This window comes from Hemicordylus capensis, chromosome 3, assembly GCF_027244095.1.
Source record: "Hemicordylus capensis ecotype Gifberg chromosome 3, rHemCap1.1.pri, whole genome shotgun sequence".
NCBI classification, from domain to species: domain Eukaryota; kingdom Metazoa; phylum Chordata; class Lepidosauria; order Squamata; family Cordylidae; genus Hemicordylus; species Hemicordylus capensis.
This window is the reverse complement of record NC_069659.1, coordinates 292,482,509-292,502,007: the sequence shown is the minus strand read 5'-3', so window position 1 is coordinate 292,502,007 and position 19,499 is coordinate 292,482,509. Positions and strand designations below refer to the sequence as shown.

The following is a 19,499-nucleotide window of genomic DNA, read 5'->3' as shown; positions in this document are numbered from 1 at the left end:
TGTAATTTGTTTGCAAGTTTGTGTACCACAGAGAGAGTGACAGTTTGTGAAATGATTTTCCCCCTTTTATGAAAAATATTGGGTTGCTGGAAATATGAGATTAGCTTTTCTCTGTCCCTTAGAATATGGCATTTCAAGCAGAACAAAAGATCAAAGCAGACATTTTGCGAGGCTTGAGTACAGAGCAGCTATTCCAGTTACTCTCAGATTCTGATGTAAACGTACTGATGAAGACTTTGGGACTGCTTAGAAACCTTTTATCTACTCGTCCTGTAAGTAAAAAACTATGAATTGGTCTTCTGAAAAACTTGCTTTTGGAGTATTAACAGCCAGATCCAAGTTGCTGCAGCATATATAATTATGTACTAGGTCCTCCCAATGGAGTGAAGATAGCAATCACCATTAGCCTTCATTGAGTTAGTGCTCATCTAAGCAGCAGTAAAAGGGCTTTGCAAGCTCTCCTGGATCCCTGGTACCATATTTTCTGGGGTGGCAGATGCTGGCTTGATGTATGCCAGGATCAGAAGTAGAATTCTTCCTCCCTTCTTTCTTTCTTCCTTCACACACAAGGGAAGGATAAACACATGCATTTGAAACTAGTTGGTATCTCACAAAACCAGGATTCAGTCTTGGCTTCACATGATGTCTGAACCCTGGTCGGTGACTCAAATGTTTTAGGTCATAGGTTTTCTGTGATCAAGTGATTCATAGCTATGTACGTTAGTCTGTTCTGCTGTTGGAATTTAACATTTGTGGTACCTTGTTCAAGTAGTATTTTGTTAAGTAAATTATTTTGTGAACCTTGTCTTTTAACCTTTTAAATGAGTTATTTCCTAATTTCATATTTGAAACTTTTCACAGCATATAGATCAGATAATAAGTACTCATGGGAAGCAAATCATGCAAGCAGTGACGCTCATTTTGGAAGGAGAGCACAATGTAGAGGTCAAAGAACAGGTATTATGCATTGTTGTGTTTTTAAATACTTGCTGGGTGACTTTTGGCCAGTCGCTTCTCTCTCAGCCTAACCTACTTCACAGGGTTGTTGTGAGGAGAAACCGAAGTATGTAGTACACCGCTCTGGGCTCCTTGGAGGAAGAGCGGGATATAAAATGTAAAAATAAATAAATAAATAAGTCAGTCAGTCAGTCATACATGCGGAACAGTATAAACAGGATTTGAGAACTTGGTCCTAACAAAAAATACGTTTTGTGCCAAGGTAATTTAAATTTGCCTTGAAAACCTGAATTTGGTGACCTGGATAAAGATACATGTTTGTGCATAATCTTCTGTTTGGTTATAATCTGACTGGATGCAGGTGTGGAAGGTTCAGAATTGAGGGATTTTCCATCCTTGAAAACAAAATCTCCAAAGCTGATGGGGACTGCACATACATGCCGTTCTTCTGTTACTAGGTCTGGAAGCTTGGATAGCTGAAGAGAAGCAAGTAGCAGGCTTGCTTTCAGTTAAGCAAATGCTCCTGTGATGGTTTGGGGGCTTAGGTAGGGGTATGTATGTGAGAGAGAGGGAGAATGAGAGAACATTCATGTTCACTCTCGCTTCTGCCTTTCAGCCTCAAACTTATCACAGGTGCTGGAATGTTTTGAACTTGGGAGATGAATGCAGCAAGTCATGCTCATCTCCCAAGTCCAAGACAAGCCTCTATGAAAGCTTCGAAGCCAACAGAGAGGCAGAGAAAGCTCACTTGCCACCTTTTAGTCCTCAACCTATTGCAGAGACCAGGCAAGTAGAGAGGTATTTGTTTATTTATTTATTACATTTTTATACCACCCCATATGCAATTCTTTGGCGGTTCACAATCTAAAAACACAACAACCATTAAAACAGTTTAAAATACAAGTAAAAACTCTAAAACTTTAAACTTTTAAATAACAAACTTAAAAGCCTGACTAAACAGGTATGTCTTCAGGTCCTTCTTAAAAACATCCAAAGAAGGGGAGGCTCTAATTTTGTTAGGAACCATGTTCCAAAGTCTCAGGGCAACCCTAGAAAAGGCCCAGTTTTGAGGTACAGCATGTCAAGGTATGTTCTCAGTCTCTCCAAGTTTCCCTTGCCTCTACTAGATGAGGAATGTCTCTCTTCAAGTTGCCCTCTTCCCACTCCCTGTGAGTTTCTTGCAGATCCTCACTTGTTTGTCCCCTCTTTAATCATGAGGTGGGAGAGTCTAAATTATGCACTTTGACAACTAGAAAATCCTGTTTGGCCCCCTTTCCCCACCCCACTTAGTCCCCAGCATACAGAAGTTCCCACCTTCAAGCCTATCTTTGCAGAGTTATGCACTGTGAACACACTTTTAAAATAGATTAAAGTTAATATACTTTGAATTTAGTGCTGACACCACCACCCCAGTTGGTGAAATAACTTTAGCCTAATTTCATGTGAGGTTTTGTTTGTTTGAACAGGGCAATTTCAAGGGGAGCCATGAACTTTCCGGAATGTTTTGACATGGGAGCAGAGACAGGTTGCCTTTGCTGTAGGTGGTAGTGACTTGATTTACTGAAAACACTGTACCTCTGTGGGTGGCAGTGAAAGCAGCTCTTAAAGTGCTTCTGCTTTTCCCAGTGGCTGTCTACTGCCAGCCGCTATTTCCCCCTCACACTCGAACAGCACTGGGGAATGATGTGATGTCTCAGCATTCTAGGGAACACCTTTTTCTTTCCTGGAATGCACCAGGAATGACATAGTGTCATGATGTTGTATCATTCTCTGGTGCATTCCAGAGGGGAAAAATGGCAGCTATCAGGAGCTGGCCCCTGGGGAAAGCAGCAGCGCTTTACACATAGCTGCCACCACTGCCCACAAAGGCACAGCATGTTCAGTAAAATCAAGAGGATACTGTTGTCTCCTATAATAAAGATAACTCACCCATCACTGAAACTTTCAGGGAAATTTATGGTACCCAATGAACATCATTCCCCCCACCCTTCACCATCGGCAGAAGGGGTGACAGAAATGGGATGGGGTGTTTGGATCAGCCCAGTTTGGAAAACATTTGCAGAAAGCACACATCCTTGCATATGAGTGATCTATATGGTTCATGTTGCATGTACTCTTAGTACTTTTAATTTTTGTTACACCTTCAGTTTGAAGTTTGTGCTCACTTGTACTTTGTGTATTATACAACTTTGACTAACATAGTTATATGAAGCATAGTGCCGTTCTTGGGAAGCTCTCCACAATTTGATGCACGTGGTCTTTTCCCTAAGCCTAGGCAATTTGTATTGATAGCTCAGTCTTTGAATTTGTGTCTGTGACAGCACTGCAGCTCTTATCCCTAAAAAAGTAGTTCTTAATAGTTGTAACTTCAGTATGAGTTCAGGCCTCCTTTTATCCTCTTATACAGTATTGGTTCTAACCAATACAGTGAGACATTCTTGTCCTTGAGGTAAGTGAGCCGAGGCCTTTTGACAACATCATGCAGCATCAATCAAGTAAATGTTGACACTGTCATGAAAACATTGCCAGAGAGAGAGAAAGTGACTGACTGACTGCTTCTTCTGTGTCACATGTTGCTCTTTCCCCTTTTTTCTCTCCAGACATTATGTATACTTGCCAACATAGCAGATGGAACAACAGCAAAAGAACTTATAATGACAAATGATGATATTTTGCAAAAAATAAAGTATTACATGGTATGTAATCTTATTTCATAAGATTTTTCTACTGTGTGTGTGTGTGTGTGTGTGTGTGTGTGTGTGTATAAACCACTAAGGGAAGAGGCTGTAATTTGGAGATGAAGCACATGCTTTGTATGCAGAGAGTCCCTGGTTTACTCCCTGGCACCTCTAGTTTAAAGGATATAAAACATTCCCAGAGCAACTTCTAAGGTAGAATTATAAAAATCGACAATAATAAAAATAAAATAAAAAGCACAACCAATTAAATAGAAGGGATAAAAACACAGCAGTATTAAAACAATGCCATCAGTAATAAACAGCAGAAAACTTAAAAGCCAGGGAGAATAAAAAGGTCTGGCACTGAAAGAATATCAGGTGATCCTTCTTGGGGGAGAATTTCACAGGCAGGGCACTACAACTGAAAAGGGCATTTCTCCAGTCACTATCTGCCTCAGTTCAGATGGCAGGGACACTTAGCAGAGGGCCTACAACAATAATCCAGGTGTCTGGGCAGCTCTGGTTGGAGCAGACAGGTCCAAATTGTGCAAAACTTTAAAGGTAAACATCTGTATGCTGAATTGTGTCTGGAAATTGATGGGAGCCAGTGGAGTTGTTTAAGTACTGTGAGATGTATTCCCATCAACCATTTCTGATTAGCAGACTGGTGACTGTGTATTTTAAGCTAACTGAAAAATAGAGAATACTACTAGGTAAGGCCTGTTGTTGACCAAAGCAACTTCGCATAGATCATGCAAAGATAATTTGCATGACCTATCATTTTGCATAGATAACACTGATAGGGAAAGAGTGTGTGCGCGCGCGTGTGTGTTTTATTTATTTATTTATTTATTTATTTATTTATTTCCCCCATCAGTGTTATCTGTGTGTGTGTATATCTATATATCTATCTATCTATATATCTATATCTATCTATCTATCTCTATATATATATATATAAACTTTTTATTAATGTTCTTGCAAAAGGGAAGTACTGTAAAAGAACAGTTTCTAATTTGTAGGATTTCATCTTCAAACATTGTTTATCTAATTGAATTACCATGTATAGTACATTTGAATCATAGTAAATTTGAATCTGAGAGATTCTGAAATTTGAGAATCAGAATCTGAAATTTGAATCTTTACTTCTGTTTCTCTTGGGCATGATGTGTTTGAATTACTGATTTGATTATTGAATGTTAAAAATCTGTTGAGAACAATAACAGTTAAAATCTGCTGGTTATATTCAGAATTTATTCTATAAATATATATTTAAACCTTTCCCCTTGTATATTCCAGTGTAAAATGTAGCGCATTCAGCTAATTTCAGTGGCAGGATTGTTCATGCAAAATTTGGTATCTGTAGATAATTGAAAAGCCACCTAATAGTGCAGCGAGGAAATGACTTGACTAGCAAGCCAAGGGGTTGTCGGTTTGAATCCCCTCTGGTATGTTTCCCAGACAATGGGAAACACCTATATCAGGCAGCAGCGATATAGGAAGATGCTGAAGGGCATCTTCTCATACTGCGTGGAAGGAGGCAATGGTAAACCCCTCCTGTATTGTACCAAAGACAACCACAGGGCTTTGTGGTCTCAAGGAGTCGACACCGACTGGATGGCACACATTACCTTTTACCTTAGGTAATTGAAAAGGTTTGATCTTCAGAATTTCTTCTGAACAATACCCCCCAAATCATTTAAATTTTCACCAAGCATGTTCTAGTGTAAAACCTAGTGCATTCAGCTAATTTCAGTGGCAGGATTAGGTATGCAGAATTTGGTATCTGTAGGCCATCAATTAGTATGACTTTATTTCACACAAACTCATTCTTCAAAAGTATATAAGAGATTGAGTAGATGGGCCTGTGGTCGAACATGTTATAAAACACCTTCCTGTTTCAAATGAGAGGGAGTTTGCTAGGATTCCTTTGCTAGGTAGTTAAACAGTAGGCCTGTGCAACTATTTGGCTCGAAATACTTGAAGCTGAATAATCTGCAAAATCCTCCTGACACTAAATGGAAGCAAAAATTTCTGTTACTCAACTCCATGTGCTGCTGTACTTTCTCCAGTGCTGATGGAGCTCCGAAGTTCAGGAAAGTAGAATCCATTCCAGTGTTTTCCCTATAGGACTCAGTTTCTCTTTTAGAGACTCCCATCAACATCAGGAAAAGCATAGCAGTGTGCAGGATTACTTTGGTGTGGGACTAGGAGAGTGGGTGAACTGTATTCATCATTCAACTTTGGATGTTCAGAGCCAAATATTTGCCCAAGCCTACTAGAGAGTTGGATGTGAACTACTGTTACTCATGACTCTCATGCAGTTGCTCCACATTGGGATTTGTGTATGAGCAAGCCCACTGTGGAATTCTCCAAAGCTGCTCTAGAGTGTGAGGTTCTTTGCTGTCTTCCCTCCCACTGAGAGGAGGGAGTGCCTCCCTTTCCTCCTTGTGCTACAATGAGCACTGTCTTCATTTGCCTGGAGGGGTGACAGTGTGATGATTTTACAATTATGGATTCCATGATAGTTAACAATTATGTTTAAAAATGCATATGTCTAATGCTTTGCATTTTAATTTAGAGTCATTCGAATGCTAAACTTCAGCTGGCTGCCATGTTTTGTGTATCTAATCTTATTTGGAATGAAGAAGAAGGTATGGATATATGATTATTGTATGTGTTTTTAGAAAAGTGTTTTTAAACCTTTCTTTGGGACTTCCAGAGTTCCAAATTCCTTGTGAGTCTTAAGGGCAGGGGGAGCTCTCCTTGCACAGTGTATCTCTGCTCAGTTTCAGCAGATTCTCCCCGCTTCTGCAGTCCCCACATGCCATCCTGTCCCTGTGGATCCCTCAACCATCAGAAGTCGCTCTTTTGGAGCTGGAGAAGAAGGGGCAGGAAAGGCCCTTTCTGCTCATGTTTATTTGGATCAAACACATAGTAGCAGTATTAGTCTAAATGCTTTCCTGAAATTAGTTGGTATAGTAGAATGAAAGAGAATGCAAAATCATCCACACTGGAGACAAAGCTTTGCAGGGTGGTCGGTAGAATAACCAGAATAAGAAATTAGAATTATGAAGAAAAGAGACTCTTGTTGGGTATGAAGATTTTTTTAAATGGTAAGAATGCGATTTTACCATTTCTCCACTGAGAAATGGAGAGGGAGAGAGACAAACTGCTAAAGAGGAAAGATGGTTATATGTTGTATTAATTCTTTTTTGTTGTTGGAAGTAACAGGATTTAGATGCTCTAATTGCATCTAACTTCTAGGGTGTGAAACTTGAAGTATTGTTGATGACTAAATTATGGCTGAAGTGTGAGAAGGCTTCAGGGGAAAAAGATGTCGAGGCTGGGGTAGTACTCTAGATCAAGAAAATGTTGCCCAACAACTGATTATGTTGGGATTTGCATCACTGCTGTCAAATGCCACACAGAAGCAGAGACTGATTTGCAGCAGCACTAACATAATTCTTCCTGGTAAAAATTTCTTTTGGGGATGTGCAGCACACAATAAATGACCTTGATTTCCATTATTGGAATGAGCATTGCAATAATTAGATCTCCTTCTTCCATTTAGTTGTCTGTACAGAGATGTTTGTGGTATTTAAATACAGAATCCCCAAAATTATACAATAGCATCACACAGCAAATCAAAATGAATAAACATCAACATTAAAATCACCTTTATTTACAGTTATCAGCATGTTTGAAACATTACCCTGAAAGTTAAGAATGGAATAAGGACATATTGTCATCTGTGGTGAAATTGTTCAGTTACAAAATGCTTAAATGCTAGAATGCAATCTCCAAAATTACTGTGATATATTTGGATACTTTCTAACATTTTTATTGACATGCATAAATAATGTATGTAGGAGTTAAGAACTATTATTGTTATATTATTAAGGCAGTGAAGAACATATATGCTATATATTGGAGATTGGGGGTGGGGTAGGGGAAATACCTGCAATAGAAGGATCGGGAAACAGGGTGTAAGTAAGCTATTATGTAAGAACTGAAGAGATTAAACAGTGTTTTTTTTGCTTATTAGAAGTATAAAGTCCATCTTCCTCCAAATATTGATATTTTCAGTTTACTGTAATCAGTTATCAGATTTGAAAATCAATATTTTAACTTTATAATTCCTTAAGAAGATTATGAATAAAACACTGTTGCAAAAGCAGGACACTGTATCTAAAAGCATAAAGTCAACAGCCTAAGGCTGAAAGTACAGCTCTCCTAAATTGATCAGTGGTATGTATCTGGTACCTTTCTTTTGGAAGGGAATTGGAAAAACAAAGACTCTCTACCAAGAGAGCTTTCATTCTAGTTTTAACTGCCTTTGCCTCAAAAGGTGGTGACACACTCCAGACACTCCATTCAACTCCTAATCTGAATTAATAAATGGTATTTGAGCACATGTGAGAAGATTCTAGACCTAACAGTGTGCAATTTTACCATATTAGGTTCCCAAGAACGCCAGGATAAGCTCAGAGATATTGGAATAGTAGATATTCTACATAAATTGAGCCAGTCATCAGATCCAAACCTTTGTGACAAGTAAGTATGAAGAAGCTTCAAAACCAGAAGGATCTTGTTCTCTTTTAAAATAAATATGCATGTCCTATACTTCGGTGAGAACTACTCCTCCTCCTCCTCCTCCTCCTTGTATGCTTGGATTTGACTGTGCAGAGTTGTTAATGAAAACTACTTCTTTAAGGCATGATGATATTGCCACTTCAATTTCCCAGCAGAGTTGCCCCTACTATTTCAGCCTTCCCCATTGCATTGTTCAAGATTCCATACTTTACTACTACTTCTACTACTTCCTGTGTGTGCTTGTGCCTCCTTCGACTGACATAGTGTTTCTTATTACAGGGCAAAGACAGCACTCCAGCAGTATCTTGCATGATCAAAGACAAGTTGAACTTTTGTACAACTCTCAAAGTTATATAATAAGGAATAACGGGAAATAGCCGCACCTGATTCCTTATCTTTTGCACAAGGCACCTTGGGCTGCATTTCTCTCAGGTGCAGGGAGCTGCTTGGAGGGAGCAGTTTAAGCGATCAGGTCTCCAATGCACTTGAGGACTTTATTGAGGTAGTTCCTTTACTCAGAAGACTATTCTGGGATTATTATTTTTCCTCAGCTACCTGAACTCTACTAGAACAATCAGTCATCTTCCCCCCCCCTCCCTTTGGGCCTACAGTTTTCTGCTTATACTGCAGCCAGTGTATGGCTGTGTCTGGGTGGGTGTGATACCTCAGAGCTTGTTTTTCTTTTTTGTGTTTTTTCTACAGATTTTCAAGGGTTAACCATTCTTTGCTGTATGAAAACTTTAAAGAATTATATACGATTTGAATTGAAATGTTATTTAAAAACAGTTTGTCCCATGAAGTTTATTTTGAACAGATGAATGTTTTTAAGTAAAATATATGCATTTGTTAAACCTCAACTAAATGTACCTGTACTTCCTCTTTTGAAACAAAATGAGGTGAGATCTAGATGACTGGTAAGACATGTAACGTAACTAAAGCTAGCTTTCTACTGCCATCTGATACTAGCTCCAGCTTCCTAGATTTGGAACAGCAAAATTCAGAGAGCCTAAGGTAGGAGCCTTCGTAAATACACTTTTAGATTATACCAAGGTTGAACGTCCAGAAATCGTACCTGTTGGGTTTACCCAGCAAGAAAAATACAGTTCCCCGTGCCAGTGCCACTGCTGCCTCAGAAAAACTACACTTGTTATAAAACTCTGCATCATTTGTAGAGAAGTTGAACTTGTGATGGATTGATTGTAATGAAAAACTGGTTGCTCTTGTTTGGAACTGCATGTACACCTGAAAAAAGAGTCCCATCAAAGACCTGGCTGCAAATTGGACCCCAAATATTTTTTGTAGTATTCCAGGAGTGCATGACGGTGGGACTAAACAGTTCCTGCAGCAGAAGAGAATAGGATTAAGATGAGGTTTTAATGCTTGCCATCTGTCTCATGCTTTCTAGTTCACGAAGTATGTTGCCTGTGGTCTAAGGCCACTGACGTATGAGTCCAAGGACAAGAGTGCCAGCCAGAGGCTGAGTGTCTCATTTCATTCACCAGCTTTGGTCATTGCAAACCTTTATCTACAATCATTCACATGTATAGTCGTACTGCATTGATTATTCAAAGCGAAGGTTAGAGTTTGGGCCCCTGGCTGGAAATATGAAAGAGCAGGAGGGAGGTTGCAAAATGAAACCAGAATTGTTTGTATATGTTTTTAATGTACTGGTTTACTCTGAAAAGCAAGTAATAGTGATTCAGGGATAGTAGTAAGTGATGTCATTTCTCAGTGTCATTGCTACAAGCTTGTTGGGGTTGGACTTCAGTAGGTCTGCACAGTGTGTGCCTACTGCTAACTAGTACCTCAGAAACAAAGCCTTATTTAAGTCATTAAAGTGATTGTAGCCTTAATAATACTGAGAAAAATCACTTCCTTGTCAGATTTGTCCAAATCCACTCTCCAAAGTAAAGGGTGGGAAGAGGGGAGGTCTCCCTCAGCCTGGCTGCTGCTTTTGCACTCTGAATTATTACTACACATGCACTTCCGATGTTGTGATGCCTACATCACCCATACGCATATCCATTTACTTTGAAATATAGGTATGCCTAAAACTGTGTTGGACAGCTGAGATGTGCAAATTTTCACATTTGGAGGTTGCTTTTTAATAGTGTGGCCCTATCTGTACCAGAAGGATAGAAACTATGCTAAGACAATCTGGGTAATGCTTGGGGAAAGGTTGGTAAAACATTAAGATGGTAGATGATAATGAAGTGGCATTTTGCACTCAGTGAAGCATTGTGAATACTTTTTATGTTGCTATAAATATGTACAAATAGAAAAACACTGTAAATAAAAAAGACCTTTTACTGAAGAACATGTTTAAAATGACTTGTCCCCATTGCTTCTCTCCTCTGCCCCCACTGTCTTAATGAAAAGATTGTGATGTAAATGTTTTTAAGATCAGGGAAGGCAGGAAAAATCAGGCTCATGCACAACTAACTAGTCTCAGTTAATTCAAAGGATGACTTTATTTACTTTTTCAAACTTCTTCCCAATGTCACTGGAATGTGTCTCTTGTTGTTGGAGTTACCAAAATTGGGTAAGGATCCTTATCTTTCACTTTGAATGTTACATTAATTCTTACAATTGTTGAGAGAAGTTAGGCATCGACTACAATACAAATCTTTCAACAGCTTAAGTGCTTGCTTTTGTAATTTTGGGGAGCTGATTTGAGTGTTAATGCTTGAGGAGTGTTTTTATAATTCTAGGAGAGAGTAAGGAAAGCAGACTTTGGCCCATGCAGCAAAGTTATTCATGCCCTTTCCTGTTCTGTTTTTATGTAACACTTACTCTTGATGCACCTTCTGCTTCACACTCAGGGTCTAATAGTTTTCCTTAAGTTTTGTCAAACTACAAATTACTAATGCTTGGCAAATATGTTAGAAGCTTGTATCTGTTAGAGCAATATCCGATAACCGTTTTCCTTAATAAAACAATTTTATTTGTAGAACCTTAAGAACTGGCCCAAAGGTCTTCTGGTTCACACCCACACACTAGAATGTTTGTCCCATTATATTTAACCACAAATGATATTCTCACATTTTCTAACATATATTACAAGCAGGGAAGAGCAGCAACCAAGGTGCTCTCTTCATGCTGCAGTTGCTGCCCAGTTGAAGGAATAGTTTAATAAAATATTCCAGATATCCTGTGGCTCACCTCAGCTGTGTTCAAATCTTTTCTGTTTTCAAGTATTGCATTAATTATTTATTTGTCGAATTTGTACTCTGCCCCAAACTTTTGTCTCTGGGCGGTTAACAATAACATAGAACAAGTTAAAATATACACACAAACTTAAAACAATTTAAACGATCTCAAAGTCAAAACAGATTAAAACTTAAAATTTAAAGAGCTGAAAAAGCTTGGGTGAAGAGGTGGGTTTTCTATTGCTTTTTTTAAATTGTCAGAGATGGGGAGGATCGTATTTCAGTAGGGAGCGCATTCCACAGTCTCAGCGCAGTAACTGAGAAGGCCTGTCTCCGTGTGGCCACCAGCCGAGCTGGCAGCAACTAGAGACGGACCTCTCCAGATGATCTCAACGGGCAGTGTGGCTCATAATGAAGACGTTACCTTAAATACCCAGGGCCTAAGCCATGGGTATAGGTTTTGGATGCTGGATGCAAATCAAAATCCTTTTATGGAGTCCCCCCAAGATAAAATTATCTTGGCCTGATAGCACATTCACTCTACCCAGCAGTCTATCTCCTGTTAGGAGTGTGTGTGTGTTTGTGTGTGTGTGTACATATACATAAACAGCCAAACCTAATTGGAGGTAGACTGCTGGGTAGAGTGAATGTTCTGCAATTGCCAAGCCATGCGCTCTCCTGCAGAATGTAACGTAAAAACTCCTGGTTTTCTGGGCAATCCCAGTAAAACCTCTGCAGTTAAATAGCCCTTAACCAGAATCGATAACTCAGATCTAATCATGGTTAAATGCTATTCATTTATTTATTTGACTGGGATTGCCCAGGAATTCTGGGTACTCACATCACATTCTGTGGGAGTGCAAGGGACTCAGTGATCACAGTGAATTATTTAATTGAGCTCATTGTAGGGATGTGCACAGAACTGGTTTTGTGCACTCTCGGGGGGGGTGTTACTTGGGAGGGTGCCTCCTACCTGCCCATCCTTGCCCTGCCACTTTCCCCCTGCCGGCACTCTCCCAAAAAGCATAGGCACGGGGCTTCTGCATTCCTCCTTGCAGCCCCATTCAGCGGTGCCAAGTAAATGGCTGATGCATGTGCTCATGGCACGCATGCGCATCAGCCATTTGTGTGACAATGCTGCAAGGAGGAATGCTGCAGCCCCTCACCCATGCTTTTTGGGAGAACGCTGGCAGAGGAAAAGTGGTGGGGCGGGGGCTGACAGGTAAGCAGCGCCTTCCCTGTCATTTTAAAGCAACCCCCCTGCCCTCCGATCCGGTTCAAACAGATCGATGGAACTGGTTCGGTGCTCCAGAAAAGGAGCACTGAACCGGTTCCGTGCACATCCCTAGCTCCTTCTTGTTGTGAGAACGCGACCTACCTTTCCTTTAGAAAGCAATTAACAAATTTTATAAAGGGCAGGTCCATCAATGGTTATTAGCCACAATAGCTATAGGTATAAAAGTTTTAATAATAATAATAAATAAATAATAAATAGCTAAATGGTGCCTCCAGGTTCAGAAGTGGTATTAGAAACGTAGGAAGCTGCCATATACGAAGTCAGATCATTGGTCCATCTAGCTCAGTATCATCTACACAGACTGGCAGTGGCTTCTCTGAGGTTGCAGGCAGGAGTCTCTGCCAGCCCTACCTGGAGATGCCAGGGATGGAACTTAGAACTTTTTGCATGCAAGTATGCAGATGCTTTTCCCAGAGTGACCCTAAATAAGATCTAAATAAGATGTCATTGTCGCAGATTCACATGTTATCGACTCATGGTCTGACTCCACCATCAGTGCCATTGATCTCCATACAGATATTGATACTGGTAACGACTTCAGGTCCATATTATCTATCTCAGATTCGTTCTATGCCGACTTCGCCCATAGTTATTTCCCAGACATCAACACCTATTCAGTCGCCCTCTCACCGATCACCTGGGCATCCACTGACCTTGCTTGGATTCCCTGGCACTCCAGAGCCTGCTATGCCAAGAGCTGGAACACCTTTTGGGATCTGCAAATTCAAGCCCATCGGGCTCATCCTTCAAGGGGTTTACCCTGTTACAAGGACTTGATACTAAGGAACCCAAATTGACCATGCCAATACCCAAGACGCCGATGGGTGTCTTGTCCACGTCTATGCCACAATGTCTTTTGGCTTTACCTTGGAGGGAGCATTTTCATTTTCTTAGCATCTCATGCTTCTCCTGACCCTCTTGACTATTACAGCTCCCCAGGGGCTTTTGATTCACCTCATCTTAGACTTAGAGAGTGCTTTCGTGCCCGCTCTCTCTATAGCTCACTAGCTTTACCTTATGATTTTGAATAATATAAACTCTGGAAGACCATGTTTCTCAAGGGAGCTTTGCCAGATCCACTGAGTGTCCCTCCCTTGGATCCTTTCAAAAACCCTCCTGCACCACCTGTACCTTCAAGGCTCTCCACTCTGTTGCCCAGGGCTCTGCCACCCATACCGGTGCTGCCTGCTCGTGAGTCACCCTCTGTTGCTGCGTGTCCCTTAACACCTACTTCTCCAGTACTTCCTGAGCCAGTGTGTGCCGGCATCACCATCTTTCCCCTTGCAACCTGCTCGTAGGGATCCTTCCTCTCAGGACCCTGACTCTGATGGGGAATCCTTGTACAGAACCGATCCCAAATCTGATGTGTCAGAGGTGCACCTGGGAACCTCACTGTATGACAGTGTGGGCAATCGACCATTGGACTCTGTCCGAGGAAACCAAAACCAAAGGTGCAAGTTCAAGAGATGGTTAGAGCCCTGGGCCTCAGGCTTAGATTCCCCCACCAGAGGTTAAGGTCACAGACCCCTGTGTGCAGTTACCTATCTACCACGTCTGTGGCACATCCCACTGCTCTTCCAATGCTACTGTCCCTAATGGCGGTTGCAGACCGCTTGGCCAGCCCCAGTAACATCTACTTTGCCGGCCGTAAGCTGGACTCTATGGCACGGAGGTTTTACTCTTCAGGATGCCTTTCACTCAAGGTAGCGAACTACCTCTCCTGTATGGCCAAATACCAACAATCACTGTGGGACAACATAAAGGAAGAAGTGAATACTCTACCAGTACCCTTTAAGGGCAGGTTCCTTTCTACCCTCTCAAAATCAGCGGATCTCATGAGGCAACAACTAAGCACAGCCAAACTCCTGACCGAGACAGAGTCAAAAGTACTGGCAGGATCCATTGTACTTCGCTGTCATGCCTGGCTCCAATCTACACCTCTGGAACCAGGAATGAAGGAAAAAATAGAGAATCTTCCATTTGATGGCGAGGGATTTTTCTCGAAGGACACGGACAACATAATGGAAAAGTTAAAGAAATCGTGCTTTACTGCTAAGACCTTTGCACAGTCTCAGTCATCTTAATCTTACCATCAGAGGTATCGCCCTACCTTCAAACAGAGGTACCAACCTTGGCCTTACCAAAATAGAGATAGTTACCATGCTGGATCTAAACAATCAGAAGGGACAACAAAAAGCCAAATCTCGGGAACAACCGAAGCAGTCATTTTAATATTTTGGACCTGGAAGTGTCTCTACTCTTCAACTGACATCCATTTTGCCCCTTACGTACCACCCTGGTGTCGCGTAACAACAGACACCTGGGTGTTATGCATAGTGTCTGGCTATGCTATTGAATGTGACTCTCTACCTGTCCATGCGGGCATAAAATGCACCCACATAGCTCCTATCCTTGAAGAGATAGCTGCGCTACTCCAAAAGGATGCCATAGAACCAGTCCCACCATCCTCAATGCACTCTGGGTTCTATTCCAGATACTTCCAGGTCCCCAAGCATGATGGTGGGCTCCGCCCCTCCTGGACTTGAGAGAGCTGAACAAATTTGTTCAGAGACTTCCAAATTTTGCATGATTTCTCTACAGTCAATTTTGCCACTACTGTGGGAGTAGTAGTAGTTTGTGTCCTTATAGGACACTTACTTTCACATCTCTATACGTCCCTGGCATCGTCAGTTCTTGCGTTTCTGTCTGGGCACTCAGGCCTACCAGTACAAGGTAGAAAAACAAAGTACCATTCGGCCTCTGTACCACCCCAAGAGTTTTCTCTATGTGCATGGCAGCTGTCATTGCCAATCTCCATGTTAAAGGTGTATCTGTCTTTTTCTATCTCGATGACTGGCTTTTTATTGCAGAGGAGAAATTAACTCTACTGTACAACCTACAGCTTACTCCCTCTCTTCTGGCAGATCTGGGGCTCAGTGTCAATCTAAAAAAATCATTCCTGACTCCCCAGCGTGCCCTTTAGTACATTGGTGTGGTCCTGGATACAGGCGAGAAACATGTGTACTTACCTACAGAACACATCCGGGCTATCTCCTCCACGGTGGCCACCTTCCAGTCTGCTCCCAGGTTATTGGCTCATTCCATCCAGCGCTTGTTAGGCCTGATGGCTTCATGTACAACAGAGGTGGATAACGCACCCTTCAGGTTGAGGAGGCTCCAGCTCTGGCTGCTTTCTGTCTTCAGACCGAATCTGGACAGCCAGAACAAGTGGTTAGTTGTCCCAGATAATATCCTACAAGACAAACTTTGGTGATCGCAGCCTGACTCCCTGACACAATGAATTCCTTTTCAAATGCTGAACCCTACGGCATCGGTCACTACCAATGCTTCTATGTAGGGTTTGGGGGCTCACTGTGGGTCTCTGAAATTGTGAGGCCTGTGGAACTCCCAGCAGCAGGAACTTCATATTAACTCTTTAGAGCTCCTGGCTGTTTTCCTAGCTTTTAAAGCATTCTTACCCATCATCCAAGGCCAAGTGGTTCAGGTACCTATTGATAACATGATGGCTATTGCCTACCAAGGCAATACTGTGTCGAGGTCCCTGAACAGCCTTGCTCTACAACTGTGAGAACTGGTGTTTGTGTTATGATATCCTTCCTATGGCCATCCATATCAAAGGAGAGGATAATGTCCTGACTGACTCCCTTATTCGGGACGTCTCCTTCTCTACTCTCCATGAGTGCGAGCTAAACGACGCTGTTCAGTCAGACCTTTTTTACTCATGGGCCCATTGTTGACTTGTTTGCCCATTGTTGGCCCATTGTTGACTTGTTTGCCACTATGGATGATACTAAGTGCTCTTTGTTTTGTTCTAGGGTGGGCCTTAGCAAAGGTTCACTAGGAGATGCTTTTCAACTGCATTGGCAGGGCAAGCTATATTATCTTTCCCCCACTTTTCCATTGTTATCCAGAGCAGTAGGGAAGATTCTCCAAGAGCACACACAGTGCATCTTAGTCTTCCCCGTTGGCCCTGGCAACCCTGGTTCCTGGCTCTTCTTCGACTATGCAAGGGCTCTTACCATCGCCTTCCACCACGTTGGGATCTCCTCATGAGAGGAGGAGGCCAGGTCCTCGATCATGCTCTGTGGTCCCTCTTGCTGATGTTGTGGAGGCTGAACTTCTTGATGACATCCCGCTAAATGAAATAAAGGCCTCTACAAGAAGGTCCTACAAATGCAAATGGAAGTGTTTTACATCCTACGCTTCCTTGAAAAGCTTCTACCCTCTCAAGGCCTCAATATGGCACACAATCCTCTACCTCACCTTTCTCAAAGGACTGGAACTTTCTAACACCTCCATTAAAGTTCACCTAGCCGCCATTCCAGCACACCACCAGGGCTGGGATGGAAAATCCATCTTGGTCCATCCTGACTCTAAACACTTTCTAAAAGGGGTTAACAACCTGTACCTTCCGGTGCAGGCACCCAGTGAGCCTTGGAGCCTCTTGCTTGTGCTGTCCACACTTACAGAGGCCCCCTTTGAACTGTTACTGTGGTCTTCCATGAGACTGCTATGCCCCAAAACCGCCTTCCTAGTTGCCATTACATCAGCAAGGTGGGTCAGTGAACTTGCGGCACTAAAGGAGGACTCCACTAATACTAAATATTACCCTGACAGGGTGATCCTACATCTCATTCCTAATTTCCGTCCTAAAATTGTATCAGACTTGCATATCAACCAGGACATTGTACTCCCTACATTTTTCTGTTACCCTTCTACATCCCTTGAACGTTCTGTGCATTCCCTGTATGTTTGAAGGTGTCTCCTTTACTTTCTAGACTGCACAAAGGCGTTCAGGCAGTTGAACAAACTATTCATCTCCTTTGCAGGAGCTAGTAAAGGATTAGCCATTTCTAGACAAAGATTGTTCAACTGGCTGGTACAACTAATTTTTTACTGTTATAAGAAGCAAAGCAGTCAGCCGCCCTCAAAGATCAGGGCACATTCCACTAGATCCATGGCTACCTCAGCTGCCCAAATTTTGGGCATCAGTATGAAGGACATATGCAGGGCTGCTACCTGGTCCTTGGACCTGCCCTTTGTCCAACACTATGCTGTGGACTTGCAGTTTGCTTCAGAGGCCAATTTTGGTTGGACAGTCTTGAAGTACTGTAACCGCTAGCACCCACCTTCTTTTTATGGGAGCTAGTCACTCACCCAGTTGTGAGGGACCATGGATCCCTACCAGAGATAAACAGGTTGCTTACCTGTAACTTACGATCTCTGTGGGGGTCCATGGTCACTCACAACACCTGCCTGGCCGTCCCCTCTGCTAGCTTATTCTTTGACACAAACTGTTTACATACCTGTGCTGCTGTGATTTTTGGCTGTCGTCTTCTACCTCTGCATATTGCCAGTCTCTTTGCAGCAGCCGATTCAGGAACCGAAGAGGGAGGCGCTCTACAGTCTGTTCTATAAGCACCCTTTGAAGGCTCCAATATCACTATGCCTTAAAGGGCAAGCGCGCCTAAATGGAGCTAAAGATTCTTTTGCGGGCCTATTTTGCAGGTGCAGAAGACCCAGTTGTGAGTGACCATGGATCCCTACAGAGACCATAAGTTACAGGTAAGCAACCTGTTTATCTGTCATACCATTTCCAACTCTGAAAACTGGTTCCAGCCTTGAGATATAAAGGGTGTTTTTTTGGTCCCTTTATAGTCTTTCAATACAGTTATTCTTTTCTTTAATAAAGGACATAGTGGTTGCTTAGTTGTTACATGGAATCTGCATATCAAGATGGTGCTTCTAGTGTGGAGACAACATTGAAACTAAAATATTTTGATATTGGGAAACTGGAGCTCTTTCATGAGCTAATGTTCTGTTATGAGTTCCTCCATGGAATGTTGTAGAATTTTTGCAGAATGTTGACATGAACTGCCTTGGTGCCATTTGTTGGAAATATTTCTCCCTCCTCCATCCACGCTAAAATACTTGATATACGTTCTATCCTATTTCACAAAAAATATTGTTAGTTGTTTGGAGGCTGTGGGGTGTCGCACTCCAGTGTTCTTAATGTGTTCGTGGAGTTTTTAAGAAGTTGTCCAAGGGCCAGAAGGTGGCAGAAGCTACAGTGGGGGAATGCAGAGATTTATTAAAACCTGTTTTCTCTCTGCATGTGAATATGTTAAAAGGTGGAAGCTTCTAGACAGAGACTTCCAACTCTGCTCCATTCTGCCTTTCTCCATATTTTCCTCTGTTGCCCCCTAGAGCCAGAAGAGGTGAGAATGAAATTCTAGAACCAATATCAATCAATCATCTTTATTACGATCTCAGACCAGCATAGGTTCAAGGCATAAAAGAGGTATGGGAGGCACAAAGATTTTTGGAGTATAATGGGCATAAAGGCATAAAAAACACTACAGGTGAAACTCAGAAAATTAGAATATCGTGCAAAAGTCCATTAATTTCAGTAATGCAAATTAAAAGGTGAAACTGATATATGAGACAGACGCATTACATGCAAAGCGAGATAAGTCAAGCCTTAATTTGTTATAATTGTGATGATCATGGCGTACAGCTCATGAAAACCCCAAATCCACAATCCCAGAAAATTAGAATATTACATGGAACCAAGAAGACAAGGACTGTAGAATAGAACAATATCGGACCTCTGAAAAGTATACAGTGTACTGTGCTTGATTGGCCAGCAAACTCGCCTGACCTGACCCCATAGAGAATCTATGGGGCATTGCCGAGAGAAGGATGAGAGACATGAGACCAAACAATGCAGAAGAGCTGAAGGCCGCTAATGAAGCATCCTGGTCTTCCATAACACCTCATCAGTGCCACAGGCTGATAGCA

The 19,499-nt window shown here is 41.9% G+C and overlaps 1 protein-coding gene across 3 annotated transcripts in view; it reads left to right on the top strand.

Annotated features, from left to right (window-relative positions):
- ARMC8 (armadillo repeat containing 8) overlaps positions 1 to 10,548 on the top strand; it is a 126,455-nt gene extending 115,907 nt beyond the window's left edge. For all 3 annotated transcript variants that reach the window (XM_053313095.1, XM_053313094.1, XM_053313093.1), the window contains 6 exons: positions 123 to 272; positions 862 to 957; positions 3,558 to 3,653; positions 6,217 to 6,289; positions 8,099 to 8,192; positions 8,511 to 10,548. In XM_053313095.1, coding sequence (XP_053169070.1) covers positions 123 to 272; positions 862 to 957; positions 3,558 to 3,653; positions 6,217 to 6,289; positions 8,099 to 8,192; positions 8,511 to 8,544 — 543 coding nt within the window. In that variant the 3' untranslated portion in view covers positions 8,545 to 10,548. The remainder of the gene's footprint in view (positions 1 to 122; positions 273 to 861; positions 958 to 3,557; positions 3,654 to 6,216; positions 6,290 to 8,098; positions 8,193 to 8,510) is intronic.
- The last annotated feature ends 8,951 nt before the right edge of the window (positions 10,549 to 19,499 follow it).